This window comes from Barbus barbus (assembly GCF_936440315.1).
Source record: "Barbus barbus genome assembly, chromosome: 2".
Taxonomy (NCBI): domain Eukaryota; kingdom Metazoa; phylum Chordata; class Actinopteri; order Cypriniformes; family Cyprinidae; genus Barbus; species Barbus barbus.
This window is the reverse complement of record NC_136730.1, coordinates 4,167,139-4,194,454: the sequence shown is the minus strand read 5'-3', so window position 1 is coordinate 4,194,454 and position 27,316 is coordinate 4,167,139. Positions and strand designations below refer to the sequence as shown.

Below are 27,316 nucleotides of genomic sequence, written 5' to 3'. Positions count from 1 at the left end.
CAGATTTACAAATCCAAGATAATAAGGCCACAGAAATTATACCTGGTAGAATGCAAATATTGGATATTAAGTTATATGAATTATGCTTTTCTTTTATTAATGTTTATGCTCCAAATGGTGGTGTGGAAAGAATATCATTTTTTAAAAAATTAAAAGATGTTATTTCAGAAATTCCAAATGATAGAATAATATTTTTAGCTGGTGATTTTAATTGTACTCTTGATTACACTATGGATAGGAATCATGTTGAGCCTCACTTAAATTCGGCTGAAACTCTCAAAACCGTAGTCCAGTATCATAATTTTGTTGATATATGGAGAGAAGCTTTTCCTAGTGATAGGCAATACACGTGGTTAAAAATTAATGCTAACACAGTTTCTGGTACACGACTCGATAGGATTTATGTTCAGATGAGTAATAGAGGAAGATTTTTTAATAGTTATATTTCGCCAACATCACTTTCTGATCATCATTATATTGCTGTAACTATGTCTATAGCAAAGAACATTTCTTATCATAATTATTGGCGGTTTAATAATAGATTGTTGCAAGATAAATCCTTTGTTGAATTTTTTATTCAGTTTTGGGGAGAGTGGAGAGAGAGAAAAACACAGTATAAAACTTTAAGTCAGTGGTGGGACATTGGAAAAATACAGATCCAAATTTTTTGCCAACAATATACAAGGAATCGTACGGCTGAAATGAGAGAAAAAACTATTTTTTTGGAACAGCAAATCCTTAAGTTAAGTAGTTCCATCGGCGTGGGTGAAGATACAGAGACTGCAAAGATGCTTGAAAAGTATAACCTGCTCCTAAAGAACTTGTATGAAGAAAGGAGTCATAGTACATCAATTCGTGGGAAATTTCTTCAGTTAAACAGTATGGATTCTTCAACGACTTTTTTCTTTTCATTGGACAAGAAGATTAGAGAAAAGAAGAGCATAAATTATCTTAAACTGTCAAATGGAAAAAGAATAACAGGAAAGAAGGAAATTATTTCACAAGTTTTATGTTTTTACGAAGATTTATATAGTGCACAACCTTGTAATATTGAAGCAACTGACAAACTTCTACACAGCAAAATCCCCAGAGTTAAATCAACTCTGCTCAGAGTACATATTGTCCCAATCTACAGAGTGTTAAAGTAACACTGAAGTAGAGTTACCACTGTTGAAGATTATGAGATAAATTTTCATGTCTAAAAGCCAGAGCAGTAGTTGTTCATCTTCAACCGTTAACAACGGGTTTTCTTTTCTAATGCTCACTCATCACTTAATGAATCGCTTAATTATCCCATTAACTTTAACTCTGCTTCAGTGTTACTTTAACACTCTGTAGATTGGGACAATATGTACTCTGAGCAGAGTTGATTTAACTCTGGTGATTTTGCTGTGTAGATGGACTTCCACAGCTTGGAAAAGAAGATAAAGCTGAACTAGAAGAACCTTTGTCTTTTCAAGAATTAAGCAAAGCTGTACAGCAGCAATCTTCAGGAAAAACACCAGGGCTGGATGGCCTGACTTCTGAATTTTTTAAAGTTTTTTGGTCCATCATAGGACAAGACTTACACACTGTGTTTCTTGAAAGCCTTGAGTCTGGAATTTTACCCCTTAGTTGTAGAAGAGCAGTGGTAACACTCTTACCTAAGAAAGGAGACCTTGGCTTACTAAAGAACTGGCGACCAGTCTCTCTTCTAGGAACGGATTACAAAATTTTATCTAAAACTTTGACAAACCGCTTGAAATTTTTTTTAGCATCAATTATTCATGGAGACCAATCTTATTGCATCCCAAAACGATCCATTTTTGACAATCTTTTTCTTGTGCGAGATATGTTGTATTTAACTGAATTGCACAAATTAGATCTTGGTCTTGTATGTTTGGATCAAGAAAAGGCCTTTGACAAAGTCGACCATGAGTATTTGTTCAAAACTCTTGAAAGCTTTGGCTTTGGAAAACAGTTTACTTCATGGATAAAGCTTTTGTATGAAGACGTGTACAGTATGCTGAAGGTTAATGGAACTTTGACAAGACCTTTTTCAGTGCACAGAGGAATAAGACAAGGCTGTAGCTTGTCTGGCCTTTTGTACACCATTTCAATTGAACCATTGTTGAGGATGTTGAGAGAGAAATTGCAAGGAGTGACTTTTCCATCATCTTGCCTTTTGAATATACCAACGGTGAAACTAACAGCTTATGCTGATGATATCACAGTTTTTATAAGATCTGAAGGTGATGTCAAAGTTTTGTTTTCATGCCTCAATATCTTTCAGAGCGCATCTTCTGCACGGGTTAATTGGGAAAAAACTGACACCCTGTTATTGGGCCATTGGTCAGATCAGAGCCCGCCTCAACTTCCATATCAGCGCCTTTGGAATAAAGAAGGTGTTAAGATACTTGGTTTGTTTTTTGGAACTGAACAATATATGAAAAAGAATTGGGAAGGACTTGTAGAGAAAGTGACTGGAAAGCTGCAGAGATGGAAATGGATTCAAGCCCGGCTCTCTTACAGAGGCAGAGTATTAATAGTGAACAATCTTGCTGCCTCAATGCTGTGGCATCGTCTGACAGTATTAGATCCTCCAAAAGACCTATTGATAAAACTTCAGAAAGCTTTTGTAGACTTCTTCTGGGGTGGCCATTATTGGCTCCCCCCTGGAGTACTTTGTCTTCCGGTCAATGAGGGTGGTGAAGGGTTAATCCATCTGACCTCTAAGGTGAAGGCCATGAGGTTACAAACTGCCCAAAAGTTGCTTTATTTTTCAGACTCTGCACCATGGATCAGTTTTGGTCTTGCAATTTTACAAAGAAAGAGCAAGATGGGACTTGATAAGCAAATGTTTTTAATTTCAGAAAATGATACAAAAGAAGAAAAAACTTTACAATTTTATGGATCTGTTTTCGAAGCTTGGAGGTTCTTTAAGTTGGAACGGAGAGAACATTTTGGCTTTGAGGAACCACTTTTTTGTAATCCTTGGTTTTGTCAAAATTGTATTATGTCTGATACAGATATTTTAAATTTTGTTTCAGCAGGAGTAACTAAAATTGGAAATTTGTTGGATCTGTCAAAGAGAGAATGGGTCTCAGTACAGGCGCTTACTAAGAAGATTGGAGGTAGATCAGAGAGAATAGTAGGAAATATTTTAAAGAATCTGAAAACATCTTTTCCTAAACCGTTACAAGAATTTATAACAAATTCCATGTCTGGTAATTTAACAAAGGTTTTTTTTTCCAGAAGTGTATGTAACTCCAAAGATAGATCCATTTGAAAATGACAATAGTAATAATGATAATATGTTGCTGTCTTTTAAAGGGTTACAAAGTTTTCCTTTTTCTATAGCATGCAAAGAAAATGTATATAATGTTTGTGTAAAGTCATTGTTTGTTGGACAGTTAAGAGAAAGGAGAGATACAAAATGGAGAGCTTTTTTTTCTACATCTGAAAATAGATCACCTTCTTGGCATTCTTTGTATAAAAATCCTCTTCCAAAAAGGTCTGGTGACTTGCAGTGGCGGATTTTGCATTGTTCGTTGGCAACAAAAGTTTTTTTGTTTAAATGTAAATTTTCAGTTTCTTCACTGTGTACTGCGTGTAAAGAACCTGACACTGTTTTTCATATTTTTTGTGAATGTTGTAAATTATTCCCTCTTTTTAATATTTTGGATGGAATTTTTAGCAAGTTAGGTTTACATTTTTCAAAAATAATGTTTATATATGGGTATGAATACTCTCGTAATAAGAAAGAGATTTGTACTTTTTCAAATTTTTTGCTTGGACAAGCAAAGCTAGCTATCTGGAAGGCTTATAGAATTGAAATAGAAGGTCAGGAAGTTAATATGGTCAATTTGTTTAAAGCATTAGTTGAATCTAGGATTCGACTGGAATATGAATATTATCGAGCAAATAGTGATGAATTGATGTTTGAGAATAAGTGGTGTTTAAATAAGGGCTTGGTTTTTGTGGAGGATGAAGACCTCTTTTTTAATTGGTAGTGACCTATAGAATTAGTTTTTGAAAATGTTTGTAATGTAAAATAAATTATTTTAAAAGTAAAAAAAAAGTCTCTCTCTCTCTCTCTCTCTCTCTCTCTCTCTCTCTCTCTCTCTCTCTCTCTCTCTCTCTCTCTCTCTCTCTCTCTCTCTCTCTCTCTCTCTCTCTCTCTCTCTCTCTCTCTCTCTCTCTCTCTCTCTCTCTCTCTCTCTCTCACACACACACACACACACACACACACACACACACACACACACACACAGCACACTATAAGATCAAACGTAAACACTGTCCTGTGTGGCACCATGGTAATTGCACCATGTGGTGCTTTAAAACATAAAAAAAAAAAAAAAAATCTTACTGTTCATAAACTTTTGACTGGTAGCGTAATTTATAATTTGACTGTGACATCAGAAGAAAATCAGGAAAGAGTCGGGAGACAAAAATATTGGCTGCAGATGAGTTTATTTGAGCTGATGTTCTGTGTTTATCTCATGGTTTTCATCTTTCCTGTTTGGATCAAACACAAGATATTTTATATCCCTTTTCTATGAATAACCAGATTTCATTCTGCTGACAAACAAAGGAAATATTTCTCAAGAGCTGCTGCTCACAGAATCACATGCAACCAGTCATTTCTAATATATGATTAGTTCAAAACAATAAAAGAGACGTAACCACACCAGATATACAGAGAGACTCTTAAAAGACAGACATGTTAGTATTTTAGACATCTAAAGAATATTAAACATTGCTGTTAAAAGCACATTATCCCACGAAAATTAAAATACAGAAATTAAAAACAGAGTTCTGGCCACATTTAAAGCACAATAATCAAATTTATTCTGAGCAAACATAAAAGAAAATCAAAGAGAAAGAGAATATTCTTCACTCTTAATATCTGCTGCAGATGAAGTTGAGTTGGTGAGATTCAGGAAGGCTGACCCAGCGCTGATCTCCTCCAGACTGAACTGCTCCTTTTCTCTTCTCGAGTTTGCAGTTTTCTGGAGTCGTTCCGTTCCCTGGAGCCCAGTTCTGATAGCACACGATCTCTCCACTCAACCAGAGCCACATGTTCATGACGCAGTAGTTGTGCAAACCCAACCACACCGCCGCAGTAGACGCCCGTTTAACCACGTTCCTCACCTCATGCTGCATCTCTTCTGAATGAACCGAGACCAGATCCACATGATTCTGTCTGCAGTATCTCAGAGCTCCAGACCACGTCAGATTCTCTCTGATCACAATCAGTTTATCTGGAAACCAAACCAAGCACAAGCAGAAACTAGAGAGAGACTGATCAAAAACAACATGCAGAACAAACTCTGTGGATGAATTTGTCATGGCAGACATGTAGCGTCTCCTTTAAGAGATCTGGAGCTGATGATGGATTGTGTGTGTTTTGTGAGGATCTGCTCACCTTCATGACACACAAAAGGATATAGATTAGTGCAAGAGCTGTCATTCCATCGTCCCTGAGTGGTCTGATTGACAGATGTACAATCTTCACCAAGTCCATATTTATCAGGTTGACCAGTGCTCCAGTATCTGAATGAGGAGTCACTCTGATCTGACCACTGCCATGAGTCTCTGACTCTGAACAGACCGATCCAGATATGTGATCCAGATGAGTTATTATCACTAATGAACTGCTGAACCTGTTGATTCTCATTCTGGTTTCTCACACTGACCAGATCAGTGTGATTCTGTCTGCAGTAACTCTGAGCGTCTCTCCATTTCATCAGCTGATTGACAAAGACGAGTCCTGTGCTCTCTTTAGGAAAAACAAAAGCTATGCTTAAGTATCTCTCAAACGCTTAATCCTTTGGCAATGTCATGAGCACATAGTAGAGATTATAATTGAATAGCTTTAATTGTGAGTAATTTGTACCATTACAGTATTTAATATGGACATATGCTGAATAAAAGCAGATAAAAGTGTCAAGTTTGGGTTCTGATGTGCATGTGTATAAATCTAAATATATATGCAAAGCATGAGTCTTCAAAGAAGCAACTTGATCTCATGATTATTCGTATGTATTTTAGGTAAAACGTGGTTTTATAAGATTTAAAAAAAAAAGTGTTTTCTCCTACAAGCTGCGACTGACAACAGAACTATAAAAAACACCAAAACCGCAACATAATTACGAAATGAAACAATTTTATTCTGCGCTGTGATGCAGATCTTCAGAATCTATTCGACTGTGAGGAACAGACCCAAATCCAAGCCTTTATTCATCTCATCCCGAGCAGGAGTCAGCGACCGGAAACAGAAAAGCCCGCGCTAACTGACACGCTCGAATTCAAATGTTTCAAACGACAGGTTTTACTGCAGGATAATCGAACGCTCATTGGCTCTCGCCTGCATTCGTCACAGATTGCCACATGCCGTGTTTCTGGTGAGGTGTGTTTGAATGATGCGAGCACGCGCGCGCCTTCACTTCACCAGTTCATTCATTGAGAGAGAGCCAGCAGAGGATCAGAAAATAATCTGGGTAATATTTTCAGGGATTAACAACATCAATTCTGCTCTGCACCTCACACAAACCTGCTGTATTCTGCCAGAGAAGACTGTGGTTGCAACGCATGGTCATTTGGAGTACTTTTGGTAGTGCTTTTGACATTTTTGCAATTAATACATGATTGTAATTGAATTTTTCTGTCTGTCATGTTTTTCTTATACTGTACATATATAGCTATGTTTAGGTTTAGATGTAGGAGTGGGATTAGCGAATATAAAAAACATTTCTAATACTATATTGTTAATAAAATTATTTCCCTGTATATTTCGGTCGATTGCGTTTTATATCATTTTATATTTACTATAAAATGGGTAAATTTAGGTTTGGGGGTAGTTTAAGGGGTCTAAAATCTAAATCGCTTATTGATAAAATGATAAAAATTGATACGAATATCTTGATGATATAAAAGATGCGTAAATATGTTAACGTTTTTTAGCTAAAAATACATATCGATTTGTAAGTTATAAATGTTGAAACACGTCTAAATTGTACTTTTTGGCATCAATAAAAAGGTACAAAAATGTATGTTTTGTGCTGTAAATGTTACGTATTAATATGAGACAGCTGGAGAGACAGAAGACAAAAAGTGTGTGAGTAAAATAAAAAGAGGTAATTAGAAAATAAATAATTTGTATATAAAGTATCATCAAAACTTGTAAGAAATGTTTTCAGGGGATTTCAAATGAAATTCAAGAAATCAAGTATGATTATGTGTCTCAGAAGTTACATCCTCACCCAGCTAGTGTTTATTATTTATTTGTGCCGCTGTACAGTTATGAATTTTATCAGATCTCACATGTAGAGCTGGTAGATTACAATTTAATTTCCTCGTCTTTCTGTTTATTTTTTAGTTAAGTATAGGTTTGTCAGATATATCTGCCACAACATTAAAAAGATTTACTAGAAAGATGAAGCCAGCCAAACAGAAAAGTACTGCCTCGTTTTGTTTCCAAAGGCAAATACGGTAAATTGACATGAATTATACATGCCCAGCCTGTATGAAATGCTATTTAGACATGTTTGTGATGGCCTTACAGTCTTAATGGTTTAATCAAAGAGAATTAAGTCAGTGGTTCTCAGTAGTACTCGCGCTCCTTCTAGTGCTACACAGAGGAATCACTAAACAGGACAGTTTTTACTGTACATAAAAGTTAATTAAAAACTGTCCTGTTTAGTGATTGAGCAGTTTTCATAGTGTGTTTTAGACACATTTTAATTTAGTTAAGTTATTTTTTATTATTTATTATTATTAACATGTATGAAAGCACAGTGCAGCGTTAATATTCAAACTATATTTACAATATTAAAGTGGCTGGTAACAATTAATATTCGTATTAGTAATAAAACTGCTTTGTTTTTGACCTGTGCAGAGCTGTATGTTAATAGTTAGGCCTACTGCACTACTGTATTTTAATATCGGTCATTGTGGTGGTACTTGGAGAGTCAAATATTTTCTGAGGTGGTACTTGGTATAAAACGTTTGAGAACAGAATAATATATGATGGTGGTCCAATCGTGAGCCTGAAGTGTTGGTCCGATATATATTTCTACCTGGGGTTTTGCTCGTAATCATAGGGGAACCACTTTTGGTGCTATATAGCACCAAATCTGGGTACTTCAGCGGTTCTTTGGCATGAGTGAGGGGCTATATAGCACCGCTACCATATACAGAACCTGTTAAGCTCCTGGATGGTTCTTCAGTGGTTCTTTGGGCTGATTAAGCTGCTATTTAGCACCACTGCCGTACAAAGAACCTGTTAAACCCCTTTAAAGGTTCTTTACGAGCCAAAGAACCACTGTTGGTGCTGTTTAGCACCATTTTTGTTGAAGAAATACAGTGCAATATGGCACCTCTTGGTTCTACATAGCACCATTTAGGAAACATGCTGTATATCACCTTTATAGGTATGGTACTATATAGCACCAAAAGTGGTTCCCCTATGATTATGAGCCAAGAACCACTTTTAGTGCTATATAACAACTTTTTTTTAGAGTGCTAAAATAAATTCTCCACTAAAAAAAAAAAATTCAAACACTTTGAAAATGTCTCCTGCACCCTGTTACAATAATAATAATTGTTATTATTATTATCTTAATTTATACTAATTTATAGCATTTGTCATGTTTAAATGTTTAATATATATATATAAAAAGGTTAAATTAATGTTTATTACATTAGGTGTTTGTACTCACTGTTGTTGCAAATGAAATATTTGGCAGAGTTACATGGAAAATCATGCAATTGTCCATTCAGCATCATAGCACATTCATCTCTGCCTTCTGGTTGTCCAGTAGCCCAGTTCAGATAGAGAGCAGGTTCACCTGAAGACTGCCATTCATCACGACCCGTCTTCTGCAGCCCAATCCAGACAGAACTAACAACTCCATCATTCAGACTCTTCTTCAGCTCGTTCATGTCGTTCATGTTGTCAACGGTGGCCAGATCTGTGTATTTCTCTCTGCAGTATCTCTGAGCTTCAGTCCAGGTCTTCTCCTCATTTATAAAGTGATACTGACGCTGAACACATTCAGATACGGAGCAGAGAGCTGTGAAAGAGAGGATTTGCTTTAATGCTTTTCAGAACAAGATATAACATAATGAAACTATAAATCATCAATAAAACCACAAACACACTCACCAACGAGAAGAAGAATGAAATATAAAGTTTGGTCCATTTCTGAGAAAGAAACATAGAAAAACTCAAATATTCTCATGTTCATCTTGGATTAATACATGATTATGCATTAATAATAATAAAGAATATGTTAACAGTTTTAGCAATCATAGAGACAATATTAATATTTCTGAAGTCCATTTCTACTTAAAAAAAATGAACCAGTAAATCATTCGTACTTCAGAGGTTGTGTTTCTGTCCTGATTCTGATGTTTCTGTCTGCAGCTTCAGACTGTGTGATGATTATATCTGCTCTCTTTCATCATTCAGCGTCACATCATTTGTTTATTACTCTAAAACCCCTTTCACATTCACTTCCTCTATGTTTGTGTATTTGTCCGCTTCTTTCCCCTTATTTGTATATTGACGTCTGTGTCAGTAACAGTGGGGATTTCTTTAAGACTGCAAGGGAAGCTCGGCTTCCCCTATAATGTCAAAAAATTCATGGTCAAACATGTACTATTGTGTTAACATTTTATTGATTAAAAATGCGTTAGAACACATTCATCTCGAAGACGAGTTCGTTCAGAATCAGCTACATATAGCAGCTGACTCGATTTCCTTCTCATATATTCCAGTAGCATCAGTGTATTTCCCTGTTGAAGCCTAGTATCCATTGACTTCTATGGGGCTGCTTTGAACAGTTTTTTTCAGTGCTTCGAAACTAGATGCTCATTGGATAACTGCTGCGATTATGTCCCGCCCCCGGACGCTCAGCGTCTCTGGGGGTGAATGGAGGAGTGGGCGGGGCTGGACTCCGGGCTTCTGCGTGATGATTGGAGGGTTTGTCGAAAGACTGCATCTCCTTTTGATTGACAGCGATTGTGTCCTATAAGAAGTCGCTGATGCTGAAGCTATTCGAGCTCAGTCCCATAGCAGATTTTTGCAAGTGTAGTCGAAAGACATACTGCTGCAACCTATTTCTTGGTATTTGCTTGGCGAAATTGCCAGTTTTCATCATAACAGGAGAAAGCTGTGTGATTACTTGGTGTTCCTTAACCCACCGGTGCGGACTGTGTCGTTTTTTCTTTGACGCGAAACTAACTAAAATACTCCAGAAGTTTTGATGCTGTTCTTCTGGACTTTCTATTCATTAAAAAAAAAATCTTCTGAGCTCTTTTCAACAACAATAATAATAAGAATAATAATATTTTTTTTAGCAGCAAATCAGAATAGAATGATTTCTGAAGCAACATGTGACTGGAGTAATGATGCTAAAAAGTCCGTTTTGATTGATCCTAATAAAATGTTTAACTGCACTCACAAGTGAATCTCAAGTTATTTTGTGTGATAGCTAAATATATTCTTAATAAACTACAAAAAAATATATATATATTATTTTGTCCTCATATTCTTGTAACTCTTCCTCTCAGTCACATACTTGACTAAATGGCTCATTATGAAGCTCATTATGAAGCTCATTGGGCAGGCCTGTCTTCTCAGGTGTGAATGTGAAGGTTGACGCCTTCTCGCATAGACCCTTTTTACTCAAAAAGTGTCTTAGGAAATTTAAATCAATATATTGTTTTCTGTGAGCAAATAAACAAGATGATTTTCAGGTTATTTTGAAGCAAAAATGCTAGGCTACAAGATCCAGTTCTCAAAAGTCTTGTGAACAAATGTTCTGTATGTGTTTTATGGCCTTATTTTAGTGACTTCAACAATTTAGTTTTTCACTAACAACACATAAACGTTGCTTTCTCGAAAGCAAAATCAAGTACATAAATGCTGCTAACATATTATTGTAGCCCAGTTTGTGCTGTTTACAGTGTTATTAGACTTTAGCCATTTATATATTTATAAGCAACTGAAAAAAAGCACAAATGTCAGGGCATGTCAAAAAATCTCCAGGCCCCCAAAACACCCTCAGACCCCAGGGGGTTAAAGACATGGAGCTGGACAGTGTTCTTTACAAACTGTTGTCATTAGTTCAAGTTCAAGTTCAAGTTGAGCTTTATTGTCATTCCGCTACATGTGGGGACATACAGTGGAACGAAATGTCGTGTCTTGCAGGACCACGGTGCTACATAAATACAGACATACAACAATGATTAAAAAACACTATAAAAATATAAACTACTAACAGATTTAACTATAAGTATACTATATATAAGTATTTACCCTATACAAACAAAGAATAAAAGGATAAAAAATACAACTATACGAATGCTTCACATAAATATTACCCTATACAAACTAAAAAATAGAAGATAAAAAATACAAACTATACGAATGCTTCACATAAATATCACCCTATACAAACTAAAAAATAGAAGATAAAAAATACAAACTATACGAATGCTTAACAAATACTGTACATGTGCAAAGAGAGACATTTGAGTCAGCAGCTGGTTGGGGAACAGTGCAGGATGATTTGTAGTGCATGAGCATGTAAACATACATATATTGCTGAGTCTTTTGTGAGATTGTGCACACGCAGCAGTGTGTGTAAGTGTCCATAGTGCACATAGTATAAAGTGTAAGTGTCCATAGTGTAAAGTGTCCATAGTGCACAAAGTGTAAGTGTCCATAGTCTAAAGTGTCCATAGTGCACATAGAGGAGAGTGTCCATAGTGCACATAGAGGAGAGTGTAAGTGTCCATAGTGTAAAGTGTCCATAGTGCACATAGAGGAGAGTGTCCATAGTGCACATAGTGTAAAGTGTAAGTGTCCATAGTGTAAAGTGTCCATAGTGCACATAGAGGAGAGTGTCCATAGTGTAAAGAAAAATAAGAATAAAATAAAAAAAAATAATAATTAAAGTTCCATACAGATTTTATTTGGTGTGGTAAGGTTTGGGGTGGGGGGTGGTCCATGTTCAGGAGGTAGGGGTTTGCATGGGGTTTCAGAGGGGGGCGGGGTGGTTTGAGTTCAGGGCTCTCACAGCCTGGGGGAAAAAGCTGTTGAGCAGTCTGGCGGAGCGGGCTCTGATGCTCCGGTACCGTCTTCCTGATGGTAGGAGCTGGAAGAGACTGTGGGAGGGATGGGTGGAGTCCTTCACGATGCTGTTGGTTTTGCTGGAGCATCGTGTAAGGAAGATGTCCAGGATGGAGGGGAGAGGGGCACCGATGATCTTTGCAGCTGTGTTCACTGTCCTCTGGAGGGTCCTGCGGTCAGCAGCACTGCAGTTCCCGTACCAGACAGTGATGCAGCTGGTCAGCACACTCTCAATGGTGCCTCTGTAGAATGTGGTGAGGATGGGTGGAGGGAGACTTGCTCTTTTCAGCCAGCGGAGAAAGTGTAGGCGCTGTTGTGCCTTTTTGGAGAGTGACATGGTGTTGGTGGTCCAGGTGAGATCCTCTGTGATGTGCACCCCCAGGAATTTAGTGCTGCTGACTCTCTCCACAGTCGAGCTGTCGATGGTCAGTGGGGGGTGATCAACGGAGTTTCTCCTGAAGTCCATCACAACCTCCTTTGTCTTCTCCACATTGAGGGACAGATTGTTAGTGCCACACCATTCAGCCAGCTGTGCCACTTCCTCTCTGTAGTGCGTTTCATCGTTGTTGCTGATGAGACCTACCACTGTTGTGTCATCAGCAAACTTGATGATGTGGTTGGAGCTGAACTTGGCAGTGCAGTCGTGGGTCAGCAGTGTGAAGAGCAGCGGGCTGAGCACACAGCCTTGTGGGGCACCTGTGCTCAGTGTTGTAGTGCTCGAGGTGTTGTTGCCGACACGGACTGACTGAGGTCTTCCAGTTAGAAATTAGTGGTAACAATTGGAGCTACATCTGCAGTTGTAGAAAGGAGCTTCTCCTGTTTAAAGCGGCTCAAGTCCTACACCCGTAACACAATGGGCCAAGACCGTTTAAGCGGTCAAGTCACTGGAAAAGACGCCTAGTTGGTACGACAGCGTCACAGAGCATTTTCATGAAAATGAATGTAAGGCAGAATTTACGTATAAATAAATGGACAATTTTTATGATGTAGGCCGAAAATGAGCTTCCCCTCTTTGAAAGACCAGCCTGCGCCACTGGTCAGTAAGTAATAAGTATATTAATATATTAATGTTATTGGTGGGCTGAGGATCTCCTGCTACATCTCTGTTCAGTCTGATCATTATGTTTGTGCTTCTCTGCTTTGGGCCACTATTAATCTGGTGCTGAAACCATCAACCCACTAATGATCTGACTTACGAGGTTGAGTTAATTAGTGAAGATAGATGATACTGGTCACGAGAGCTTTTAAAAACCCTCCATTTGAGTCTCCAGTAAAAGAGATGAGCCACAGCAGAGCCCAGATGAAGACCCTGCATTGAAGTGGATATATCACATCACATATATACATTTATTCACCTGTAGTCCATTTATAATGTCAGTAAATATTGTTGGACTCATTATCCCAACTGAAATAATATCGTCTTCTGTCATGTTTTATTTTTTTCTGCCTAGATACTTGATTGTGATTGGCTGGAATGCAAACATTAAAACATTGTTACTTTTTAGTATTCTTATTTTTAATTTCATACTCCTGATGATAACTGTATGTTTTTGTTTGTTCAGAAGACATGAACACATTTGCATGTAAACATATCCTCATTCATTTGCTTGAGTCCACACCACATTTACACCTTCAGGCTGGACTATATTTACATCTCTGACGACGTGAAACAGGAGAATAAATGTGATGCATTGCAATAAGATAAGTTGTCAAAATTATTTTTCCTGTATGTGCAAAATATTGTTTGATTCATTGTTGCTGCTTTGTGGAGTTAAAAAGGTGTTATGTGCATTTATTAAATGAGTTATTTGTGTTTGTCATACAGTACCTGCGTGATGATGTCATCACGTGCTTCAGTAGGGGGTGTGCTGGATGCACTTCATTCACAGTAAATACACTGTTAAGGTGATGAAGCACGGGGCAACTTTTTTAGCAATGCTGCTGTCAACACAGCTTAAAAATTATTACCCTGTGTATTACCCATATTACCTATAAGGAAGACATCGCAGCATCGCTCTTCTTCAAATTTTATTTAGGTTTAACAGTATTTAGGTTCATATTCTAGCTGCATTGTTGTATCATCAAGTTCACATTGTTATTTGGTTGTTAAGGGTAAATACTGATGAGAACACTGTATACTGTTTCAGTGCTTATGTGTTCGTTCTGCAAATCGGATTGTTTGTTTTGTGAGGATCTACTCACCTTCATGACACACAAAAGGATATTGATTGGTGCAAGAGACATCAATCCATCGTCCCTGAGCGGTCGGCCTGACAGCTGTACAGTTTTCACCAGCTCCATCATTATTAGGTTGACCAGACTTCCAGTATCTGAATGAGGGGTTTATGAATGACGACTTTACTTACTGACAATACGTCACGACTTTAGGAGTCACTCTGATCTGACCACTGCCATGAGTCTCTGAACAGACCGATCCAGATCCATGATCCAGATGAGTTATTGTCACTAATGAACTGCTGAACCTGTTGATTCTCATTCTGGTTTCTCACACTGACCAGATCAATGTGATTCTGTCTGCAGTAACTCTGAGCGTCTCTCCAATTCATCAGCTGATTGACAAAGACGAGTCCTGTGCTCACTTTAGGAAAACAAATGAAAAAGATTCATGAATCAGTTTGTTCACTATTCTTACTCCGCTTTATGGTTTAAATGTGAACAGGAGCAGCGGTGGAATATTCAATATTCACAGTCTCAGAATTATTTAAAAAAAGAAAAATATATGTAACATATAGTGGATGTAATGAGGTGATCCCATTTTGGGTGGGATGTCCATTTGCTGTGGGTGGATGGAGTTGGGCAGAAGTTGAGCTCATGCTCTTTTTTTTTCGTTTACTCTCCTCTTTTATATAAGCATTAAGCATCACGCTTGTATTAATTGTCGTGCATCTGGACAAGGCTGAAATTTACTAATTTCGGGACATGGGCCTGGGGGTCTTCAACCATATCAACACATCTTGTGTAGGTTATGGTTTTGATTTGGGTTGACGCATTGTTTGGTTAGTAATGGTGTTTATTAATGGGGCTTGTTTATGTAGCGTGATCCAGACAGTATTGGTGGGTCGTTCAACATTATTACCAGTCAATTGTCCTCCAGGTAGGTTTTTTATGCTATTTTGTAAGTTGTGTATCTTAAAATGTTGTTTTAGATTTTGTGTATATATATGATAAGTGATAAACTGAGTAATTACTTTATAGAAATCTCTCCGCTGTTGTTTTGCTGCTGTGTGGCGACTCGTCAGTGCGTATCCTGGTGCTGTGCTACAGAGAGATTTACGGATTTCAAGTGCACCGGTGCATCATGTGACTTTGTGTGTGTGTGCACAAGTTGTATATATATATATATATATATATATACACACACACACTATTTTCTTGCTGTGGTTTTGTTTGTTTATTGAGTGGATAGGGGGTTGATGGGATGGGGTACTACACAGACTTGGTTTAAATGTGTGCATTTTGAGATTTTTGTTTGAACGAAGTGTTGTGAATTTGTTTTCTTTTGAGATACTGAAGGGTAAAGCGGTTAATAAAAAGTTCTATCATCTCTATTTAATGCTGTATTATTTTATGAATATTAAAATTATTTTCTCTCTCTTTTCTTTCTTTGTCTACAGTATGGCTTTTTAATTGCAGGTTCCCACTGTAAAAAAACAAAAAACAAAAGTGACAACAAAAGAAGAATGATTCCATGCTTTCTAGAAAATATTGTCTTATACAGAAATTGACTCAGCATTATAAGTGTCACAAATATTCACAATCTCTTTCATATTTATGACCAGATTAAAAAGTAAGAGTGTTTAGTATTGCATTAAAATTTGGTATATAATGAATCTATAAAGTAACTTATTTTAAATAGCTGTACTCACAGGTGTTGCAGATGAAATGTCGGTTACTGTCACATGCCAAATCATGCCATTTTCCATTCAGCATCATACCACAATCATCTCTCCCTTCTGGTTGTCCAGTAAACCAGTTCAGATCGAGCGCAGGTTCACCTGAAGACTGCCATTCATCACGACCCGTCTTCTGCAGCCCAATCCAGACAGAACTAACACCTCTATCATTCAGACTCTCCTTCAGCTTGTTCAGCTCGTTCGTGTCGTTCATGTTGTCAACGGTGGCCAGATCTGTGTAATTCTCTCTGCAGTATCTCTGAGCTTCAGTCCAGGTCTTCCTCTCATTTATAAAGTGATACTGACGCTGAACACATTCAGATACGGAGCAGAGAGCTGTGAAAGAGAGTGTTAGATTTAATGCTTTTCAGAACAGGATCAGACCGAATGAAACTATAAATCATCAATAAAACCACAAACACACTCACCAACGAGAAGAAGAATGAAATACAGAGTTTGGTCCATTTCTGAGAAAGAAACACATAAAAAAAACATCAAATATTCTCATGTTCATCTTGGATTAAAACATTAGGCAATAATAATAATAAAGAAAATTTTAACAGTTTTAGCAATCATTGAGACAATATTAACATTTCTGAAGTGCATTTCTACTTAAAAAATGAACATGTAAGTTGTTCTTACTTTAGAGGTCGTGTGTTTCTATCCTGAGCGTTTCTGACTGTAGCTTTAAAATATGTGATGATTATACCGGCTCTTATCTGTCATTCAGCGTCACATCATTTGTTTATTACTCTAAATCCATAAATACATAAACTTTTTTATGTTTTACTTCCTCTACATTTGTGTACTTGTCAGCTTCTTTCCCTTTATTTGCATATTGGCTTCTGTGTCAGTATAAGTCAATATAAATATGGACCATGATCAAAAATGTATATACATATGAACATTCATAATTTACACAATGACATTCACAAGTAAAACAACTGATTTAATGTTATTTGTGAGCTGTGTAACTCCTGCTACATCTCTGTTCAGTCTGACATGTACAGGTCCTTCTCAAAAAATTAGCATATTGTGATAAAGTTCATTATTTTCTGTAATGTACTGATAAACATTAGACTTTCATATATTTTAGATTCATTACAACACAACTGAAGTAGTTCAAGCCTTTTATTGTTTTAATATTGATGATTTTGGCATACAGCTCATGAAAACCCAAAATTCCTATCTCAAAAAATTAGCATATTTCATCCGACCAATAAAAGAAAAGTGTTTTTAATACAAAAAAAGTCAACCTTCAAATAATTATGTTCAGTTATGCACTCAATACTTGGTCGGGAATCCTTTTGCAGAAATGACTGCTTCAATGCGGCGTGGCATGGAGGCAATCAGCCTGTGGCACTGCTGAGGTGTTATGGAGGCCCAGGATGCTTCGATAGCGGCCTTAAGCTCATCCAGAGTGTTGGGTCTTGCGTCTCTCAACTTTCTCTTCACAATATCCCACAGATTCTCTATGGGGTTCAGGTCAGGAGAGTTGGCAGGCCAATTGAGCACAGTAATACCATGGTCAGTAAACCATTTACCACTGGTTTTGGCACTGTGAGCAGGTGCCAGGTCGTGCTGAAAAAAACATCAATATTAAAACAATAAAAGGCTTGAACTACTTCAGTTGTGTTGTAATGAATCTAAAATATATGAAAGTCTAATGTTTATCAGTACATTACAGAAAATAATGAACTTTATCACAATATGCAAATTTTTTGAGAAGGACCTGTATGTTTGTGTTTCTGGTGCTGAAACCATCAACCCACTAATGATCTGACTGATGAGTGTTGAGTTAATTAGTGAAGACAGATGATACTGCTCACGAGAGCTTTTAAAAACCTGCTGTTTACTTGTTGTTGTTGTTGTTTTTCTTCAGAAGACATGAACACATTTGCATGTAAACATATCCTCATTCATTTGCTTATGTCCTCACCACATTTACACCTTCAGGCTGGACTATATTTACATCTCTGACGACGTGAAACAGGAGAATAAATGTGACGCATTGCAATAAGTTAATTTATGCAGAGTTCCTTTGATGTTATTACATGTTGTAAAAATTATTCAAAATATTGTTTTATTCCTTATTGGTGCTTTATGGGCTAAAAATTAGAATGTTATGTGCATTTATTAATTTAGTTCAAGATTCAAGATTCAAGATTTCAAGATTCAAGAGTTTTTATTTGTCACATACACAATTATACAGGGTATAACCAGCAGTGAAATGTAGGTCAGGTCCGCTCCAAGGACAGTGCAATTATATAGAATACAAATATTAAGAAAAAGAAAAGTAGAAAAAATAAAATAAAAGATAAGATAAAAAATATAAATATAAATGTGCAGGTCAGTATGTTGTTGACTTAAATAGTAATAAGAGGAATGTGCAAAAATAATGTGCAAAAAACTCATACAGGGTATTTAAATAGCAGCAATATGAGGTAGAGAAAAATGATGAATAGCTTATTGATGAATGATATTTACATGGAGAAAAATGATGAATAGCTTATTGATATGGTGATATTTACATGGAGTCAAGTGATGTTATGACACAGAGTTAGAGTTTAGGAGCCTGATGGCCTGGGGGAAGAAGCTCTTCCTAAGACTCTCAGCTTTTGCCATCAGGCTACGGAAGCGCTTACCAGATGGAAGCAAAGTGAATAGATGGTTACCAGGGTGATTAGAGTCCTTGATAATTTTGACAGCTCTATTTTTGCAGCGTTTGAGGTAGATGTCCTGCAGAGAGGGGAGAGCAGACCCGGAGATACGCTCAGCTAAGCGCACAACTCTCTGTAGTGCTTTGCAGTCCTGATTGGAGCTGTTTCCATACCACACTGAGATGCACTGAGTCAATACACTTTCTATGGTCCCTGAATAGAAAGTTTTCAGGATTGCTGGTGAGACCCTGAATTTCCTCAGCTGTCGCAGATGGTACAGTCTTTGCCTGGCTTTCTTAACCTGTGTTTGGATGTGTGAAGTCCAAGTCAGGTTTTCGGAGAAAACGTCTTAGGTTACTTGTGTAACCCTAGTTCCTCGAGGGAACGAGACGCTGCATCAACGACGCTTTGGGGGACGCCAATAGCGTAACCGGCTCTGAATACCAATCAAATCTGTCCAGAAATGGGAAGGGATGTCACAGGCGAGGTGACGTAATGACCAGCTGGTACAAAAGCACGTGCGGTGAAACCGGCATCAGCTTATAGAATGAAGCAAGCGCTGGCAGGGATGCCGGAAGTGTGGCTCCGTCACGCAGCGTCTCGTTCCCTCGAGGAACTAGGGTTACACAAGTAACCTAAGACGTTCCTCTTCAGGAACTCGAGCTGCGTCAACGACGCTTTGGGGAACGAGATACCAACGGCTCCAGACTTCCGCACCCCTGCCCTGTGTGTCCAAAAGAGGCACACAGCTAGGGCAAGAGAACGGAAGAGACTGGAGTGGCTCACATGTCCAGGCCAAGGATCTGACTAAGGTCAGAGGCGTGGACCAACCCGCAGCGTTGCAGATGTCCTGAAAGGGACAACTGCGAGAAAGGCCTTGGAGGCCGCCACACTCCTAGTGGAATGAGCCCTGACTCCCATCGGCGAGGGGAGGTCAGAAGACTCATAAGCCATGTGAATGGCATCCACAATCCACCGACTGAGGGTCTGCTTGGAAGCAGGCAGACCCCTCTTAGAAGGACCGTAGCACACTAGCAACTGGTCCGTCCTTCTCCACATGGCAGCTCTGTGGACGTTCTCGCACCTGGTCAGGCTCCCGAAAGGGAGGAAGACTAAGCCTCAGTGCACCACGGAGGAAACATGTAACTAGGGGTTGTGCGCCCACTGTCAATCCACCAAGAGGGGTGTGGTAAGCAGAAATTGCCGCCACATAGACCTTCAAGGTGGAGTGGGCTAACCCTGCGGAGAGTCGAGCCTGCAGGAACTCCAGCACTGTACCTACTGGGCAGTTAACTGGGTCGAGCTGGCGATCTCCGTACCATGAAGTGAAGAGTCTCCACTTCAGGGCACACAGTTTCCTCGTAGAGGGAGCTCTGGACTGGAGAATGGTCTCAACAACCTCGGTTGAGAGACCAGAGGCTATCAGCTGTGAGTGCAGCTCCTTCTGTCCCCTCACTGAGGCAGAAGTATCAAATCTTCTTGTAGCGGCATATACTCAAAAACAATCCAAAAGCCGCAGCAGGCTAAGACACGAGGAGATTATACTAAAGACGCGTCACACTGAAGCATTACATCTGATGTTATTTTTATTACTCCGTTTCACCAGCAGAAAGAACAAACACCAATCACTTACTTTGGTAGATGCATTCAGTCGAGGAAAGATACATCAAAGAACGCACAGTAACAGATAGTGATGGTAGTAACGTCATTGACAGTAGTGACGGTCAAAAGAAAGTTTTTCCCCATGCTCACCCTGCAGCCATGCTCCAAACAACCCGCCATGCCCCACAGGTGAACACACACGCTAATATACACACCACACCCACTTACGGTGCCATAGTTACAAATGACGTCACACCGCGCGTGCATATACACAACAGTATAGAAGGAAAGAAGAAATATCACAACAGACTAATCAAACCCGATATATGGCTCCTACATTCCGGCCCCAAATTATTTCATAGTAATAATTAACCACCACTATTACCTTGTGGGAGACAGACACCAATCAGAATATGAAGAATGAACTATTAGTCCTTTAAAGGTCCAATAATAAAGTTAATTCAAACTGTACAAGATCTTCACTGCCCTTCTGCTTCCTGCAGAAGGCAGACTTTGGTTATTGGTCTGTTCAGATAGCTAGTCTTAGTCTTAATCCGTACACTTCGTACCAGTCCATTTTTATCTAGAACAGTATCCACAATTATTCCCGTAATCCAAGTGTTTCGAGGTGCCATATCATCCACTAGCACCACCAGATCTCCTGAAACAAAGTTTCTTTTTACGGAATTCCACTTCTGGCGCTCCTGAAGTCCAGGAAGGTACTCCTTTACCCAGCGCTTCCAGAACAAATCCGACATGTACTGAGCCTGTCTCCAGCGACGACGAGAATAAACGTCCTCCTTCTTGAACAATCCTGGAGGCAATAACGGCTGCGATTTAAGCAAAAGCAGATGATTAGGAGTCAATGCCTCCAAATCTTGAGGATCCATAGATGCTTTCGTTATTGGACGACTGTTAACAATCGCTTCAGCCTCACAAAATACCGTTGCCAAGCTTTCTTCATCAAGGATCTGAGTCTTAAAGACAGAGTTCAGCACTCTACGAACTGACCGAATTAATCTTTCCCAAGCGCCTCCATGGTGTGATGCTGCTGGGGGATTAAAAACCCATTTAACACCCTTTTGCAACAGTACATCATTTATGAGGTCATGATTCAGATTCTCAATAGCCTGCCTCAATTCACGTTCAGCGCCCACAAAATTAGTACCGTTGTCTGAACGGATTTCCAGGACTTGTCCACGTCTTGCTATAAACCTTCTGAAACCATTAATGAAGGAGTCCGTGTCTAAAGATGAAAGAACTTCAAGGTGTATGGCTCGTATTGCCAAGCATGTAAAAATGAGCCCATACCGCTTGATTACAGTTCTTCCACGTTTAACTTCAAATGGTCCAAAACAGTCCAAACCAACTCGACTGAAAGGAGGCTCATCAGGAGTAATTCTGTTGTGAGGAAGATCAGCCATTTTCTGCTGTCCAGGTGAAGCAGACAGTTTACGACAGATAACACATTTAGTCAGAACCTTTCTGATGGCAACACAGGCACCAGGAATCCAATACTTCTGACGTAAATGAGAAAGCATATGGTTTCGTCCACCATGGCCTGTTTCTTGATGTACATGAGCAAGGATGAGATTAGAAATGTGTTGATCTTTGGCCAGTATAACCGGATGTTTCGCTTCAAGTGGCATTGCTGCTCTACTGAGCCGTCCTCCAACCCTAATGAGATCACCATCCAGGATCGGGTTGAGCTTGTAGAGATGACTTGTCCTTCTTACACACTCTCCCTTCTTCAAATAGGACAGTTCCTCCGGAAACCTTATTTTTTGGCAGAAACGGATAATGTTTAACTCTGCCATGTCCATATCCTCTAGGGATAAAACATCCTTTGGCACTTGAGCCTTAACACCTTCCATCTGAAACTGTAGCTTTTTCTCCAACTGATCAGTACTTAGATCCAAATTAGAAAGGTCTTCTCTCAGCAGCTTTCGATGTCGTGCCAAGGATAGGAGCAAGGTCTTAAACTTGAGAAACCAACCAACTGCCCTCTTAAGACGGAACCAAGAGGAAAAGTAACCAATGAGCTTCTCCACCGGACTAACCTGCTCAACTTGAGCAGCGTTCACCGCCACAGCCTTAACCTCTGGGTCTCCAAAAAGAGAGCTTTCCAAGATCTCAGGATTTTCGGGCCACCTATACTCAGGCTCATGAAGAAAGTCAGGGCCACAGAGCCAAGCATCAGTCTTTAAAAGTGACTGAACTTTAACACCTCTGGAAACTAGATCCGCAGGGTTGTTTGCTGTATTCACGTACCTCCACTGCGATACGTTAGATGTTTTCAATATTTCAGACACTCTGTTTGCTATGAAGATCTTAAATCTAGATGTCTCATTTTTTATGTATTTCAAAACAGAAGTGCTGTCCGTCCAAAAGACCGACTCTTCAAGGTCCATTTGCAGCTCCTTCCTCCACAACTTGTCCATTCTGCTAGCCACCACCGCGGCAGTCAGCTCCATCCGAGGAATAGTTACAAGTTTAAGAGGAGCTACACGTGCCTTTCCCATTACAAATGCACTGTGAGTTCGTCCATTATTGTCATGGAGCAACAAATAAGTCACAGTCCCAAATCCTTCCTCACTTGCGTCTGCAAAGTGGTGTAGCTGAGCAGAGACAAGATGACCACAGTCCACAGGTTTTAAGCACCTATTGACCTCCCAGTTTTCAAGGTCATGAAGGTCTTCCAGCCAAGCCATCCATTCTCCGACAACAGAAGAGGGCAAAGGATCATCCCATCCCAAACGTCTCCTGCAAAGGTCTTGGAGGATTTTCTTGGCAGACAAAACAACAGGGGCCACGAAACCAAGAGGGTCATAGATCGAACTAACCATGGACAGGATTCCTCTTCTTGTGAGTGGGTGAGTTTTAAGTACGATTTTAAACTTAAATGAGTCAGATTCGACACACCACTGCACACCCAAGGCACGCTCAACGGGCAAAGAGTCATTATCCAAATCCAAATCTTTTACCTCTTTGGCTCGCTCTTCCGGTGGAATTCCAGCGAGGACAGTACGTCGATTACTAATCCATTTTGTGAGCTTAAAACCACCTTCAGCACATAAGGCACTAAGCTCTTGACATAAAGATACTGCTTCCTCTTCAGAACCAACAGACACCAAACAATCATCAACATAGAAATGGTGTAGGATGGTGTTAACTGCCGCAGAACTGAAGCACTTTTGATTGTCTTCAGCACATTTTCTTAAAGCAAAACAAGCGCAACTAGAAGAGGAAGTAGCACCGAACAGATGCACCATCATTCTATACTCCACTAACTCCTGACTGCAATCTCCATCTGGCCACCACAAAAATCTCAACAAGTCAGAGTCTTCAACTGGAACCCTGACCTGATGGAACATGGCCTCTATATCTGCCATAAGCACCACAGGTTCTTTGCGAAATCTTGTAAGGACTCCCACCAACAAATTTGTGAGATCTGGTCCTTGAAACAACTGTGAATTCAGAGATGTCCCCTGAAATGTGGCTCCACAATCATAAACTACCCGCAGTTTTTTCTTTTTAGGATGATACACCCCGTGGTGGGGTAAATACCACACTCTTCCATCACTACGAGTCAGATGCTCATGCGGAACTCTCTCAGCATAGCCATCAGCCAGCATCTTGGACATAAATGCAATGTAGTCGGCGCAAAAAGATGGATCCTTATTCAAGCGTCTTTTGAGACTCAATGCACGCTGTTCTGCGACTGGTTTATTGTTAGGCATTTTTAGGTTTTTTTGTCTTACCGGCAAACCGATACTATAATGACCATCAATGAACTTGGCAGATTCAGAAACTGACTCAATGAAGCGCTTATCCTCTCTCGACTGACCAGGTTGTTCATCCTGCAGATTTTCAGGAAAATCCACCTTCAGTTGCTTCTCCCAAAGCTCATCAAGCCTTGCCACGGAGATGCGATTAACGGAGATGTTGGGCTGCAAACACTGATCGCTAAACTGATTATCTCCTCGGAGCGGACCGTTTACGGTCCAACCCAGAATGGTCTTAATTGCATAAGGGCCGCCATTCGCTGCACGAATCACTTCCCACGGTTCCAGAGCTTGAGGGATGTTATTGCCAATCAGAAGGTCTACATCAGCATCGATCTCTGGCATTTTTATTTTTCTCAGATGCAACCATCTTTGGGGATCTTTCGAGCATGGAATATTACCTCGATGAACAGGCATACTCTTCTGAGTAAAAACCTCAGGCAGGCCAAAAAGGTTGTCCGAATCTAATCCGGCTATTTCCAAGTCTGACAGCTTATAACTGTCCACCACTTTCTCTTGTCCCATAGTTCTAAGGAGAATTCCCAGTTTCTTTCCTATAAGATTAAACCGATTCATGAGTCGCTCTGTACAAAACGAAGAAGTACTCCCTGGATCCAGAAACGCATACGTGACAAAAGTCTCTTGCCCTCTCTTGGATCTCACCTGGACAGGCAAAATAGGGAGCGTGCAGTCCTGTTTACCGGCCCCAGTCAAACCACTGGACTGAACTGACGTCACAGCACCTTCTCTGGTCATTTCCAAGCCACCGAAGGCCTGAGTCGGACTCTTTTGTCTAGCTTTGGGGTGGATATGCAACAACGTAGGGTGTCTATAATTGCATATTCTACATATCAGTCGTTTTCTGCAATCCTTACTCATGTGCCCAACGCACAGGCATCCAAAGCACATACGGTTCTCCTTCAAAAAGGACATTTTTTCATCTTGAGTCCTTTTATCCAAAAGAAGACAAGCATCCAACGAATGTCCAGCTCCACAAAACAAACAAACTTTCACTAGTGAATTCTTCTCCCTTTTTTGCACAGGCTCTATTTTCTTCTCAGCAGGTGCTACATTAGTGGCAAAGCTGCTGCCTCTAGCCTTTGAACCAGTTTGAGACTTGACCATTTTTAATTCTTTTCTTCCTGTCGCAGGTGTATCTTGGATGTTTCCAAAGAGAGGATCACCTGCTATCTTGACCTGTCTCTCAACAAACTGCACTATGTCCAAAAATGTAGCTCTACGATGAAACTTCTCCTGAATATCGCCAGCCACACTTCTCCAATGATCCCGCAACTTATAAGGCAGCTTTCTCACAATAGTCTGCATATTTGTAGGTACATTTAGGTCACTTACGGCGGTCCCCATGGAATTGCAACATTCCTGTAACATGAGACTATAGGCCCGCAAAGCCTTAATATCTTCAGCTTTAACCATCGGCCATGAAAGCACCTTATCCATATATGCGGAAGCTACTTTAAATGGATCACCAAAATGTTCCTGAAGTAATGACTTTGCCTTGGTGTATCCATGAGACAGTGGCAGATGTTGACAGCTTCGGACCAAATCCCTGGGCTGACCTCTTGTATACTGCTCAAGGAAATATAAACAGTCCTTTTGACTTTGTGTTCTTCCTTCTATGTTGTGTTCAAATCCTCTTATGAAGGTTTGATACTCCAATGGATCTCCGTCGAAAACTTGTAAGTCTTGCTTGGGTAATAGAAAAAGTGACTGTTGCCCAACCAATAAAGACGTAATTTGATTTTGTCTTTCCAAAACTGTAAGAAAACGATGATCAGAGTTATTCACTGTTACAGGTTCAGCTTCATATTGAAGGCGAGTAACTGATGGATGAAAAGCACCCTCTGACAGAGTGGAGAGACCAGCATTATTCGTGACAGCAGGCTGAAAAGATAAAGTGGATGGATCATCTCTGGTCACAACAGCAGGCAGCCCAATTTTGTTGTATGTCTTGGGCCTCACAGCAGCATAACCTGAAAGCAAAGCTTCATCTCCAGCCTCTGCAGCAGATGGTTGAGTATTGAACTCAGGAACAAATATTGCAGCGCCATGGCTTAACTGTGTGTTATTTTTTCTTTCCAAATAGGAGTTCATCCCATCTGATCTCACAGATGCATGAGACGCACAAGATACTTCTGAAGCCTTAAACACGCTTACTTTAGCCATAGATGCTGCCAGCTCCATGTCCAGATCGAGCTCCTCCTTCTTCCTCCTCAACAGTTCCTGCTGTTCCTCCAAGGCATGCTTCTGACTCAGCAGCATTTGACGAGCCTTAAGAGCAGCTGTTTCAGCCTCAGCCCTCATCCTAGCTGATGATGCAGTAGACATAGATTTACTCACCACTGTACTACGTTTCTTTGACCTCACTGATACATTAGAAACGCTGTCACTTGGCCTAATATCATCATCTTCTGTATTTTCCATAATTCTAGATATATGGGCCTCATTAGCATTGGAAACAGTAGATCGTAAACATGGGGCATCAACATCCTTTACAGGTATGTCTGGCGCATTCAACAGCCGTTTATTTATCTCTTCCACAAAAGCGGCTTTATGTTTTTCAATGCTATCAAACCAAGTGTTCTGTTTTTCTTGTTCTTCAGGTGGGATCATAGAAATCACAACACCATGAAGATGACTTGCTTCATTAAACAGGCTTGATATACTTTCAAGGTGTGACCGTATATCTTCAGCACTATCAGCACTTTGCATTAAATCTTTAATATCTCTAATTGCACCTTTGATCTTTCTTATTTTTGTTTGACGTTCTTCTTGGAGCTTTCCTAATTTATATTCGAAAGCCCTAGGTGTCAATGATATTTGCCTTTTCTCTTTCAACCTGGTATCACTCAACTCCATTTTATCTGCAAGATAATCCAAAACAAATCACAGAAAATACCTGCTAATGACACTTAACACAGCATACTTGAATTAACTTTCCACTCAAAAACAAGATACGATGCATTGGTCTGTTTCCCTCTAAATTATCCACAAAAGCTAAGCTAAACTCAACCCTAGTCTTCTGTGCATACTAGCGGTGGGTATTTATGTACCTCTATACCGATAGTCTTGAACCAGACTAACCGTCTTGGGACCAGAACTACGGCGGCACTCCCAAGCGCAATGCTTCACCCGCTTGACGCACAAACCAAAATACTACAAAGGGTAATAAAACAAACAAACCAGTACTATCACCTTATGTGAAAGTACCAC

The 27,316-nt window shown here is 39.6% G+C and overlaps 1 protein-coding gene across 2 annotated transcripts in view; it reads right to left on the bottom strand.

Annotated features, from left to right (window-relative positions):
- Positions 1–4,440: 4,440 nt before the first annotated feature.
- LOC306888562 (C-type mannose receptor 2-like) overlaps positions 4,441–27,316 on the bottom strand; it is a 36,039-nt gene continuing 13,163 nt past the window's right edge. The window contains exons 1-5 of one of the 2 annotated variants that reach the window (XM_079446942.1): positions 9,367–9,408; positions 9,152–9,190; positions 8,706–9,059; positions 5,411–5,764; positions 4,441–5,246 (exon numbers count right to left, since the gene is read on the bottom strand). In XM_079446942.1, coding sequence (XP_079303068.1) covers positions 4,885–5,246; positions 5,411–5,764; positions 8,706–9,059; positions 9,152–9,188 — 1,107 coding nt within the window. In that variant the 5' untranslated portion in view covers positions 9,189–9,190; positions 9,367–9,408 and the 3' untranslated portion in view covers positions 4,441–4,884. Of the gene's footprint in view, positions 5,247–5,410; positions 5,765–8,705; positions 9,060–9,151; positions 9,191–9,366; positions 9,409–16,466; positions 16,506–27,316 lie in introns of those variants that run through there. The other variant, XM_079446943.1, reaches the window with a different exon arrangement.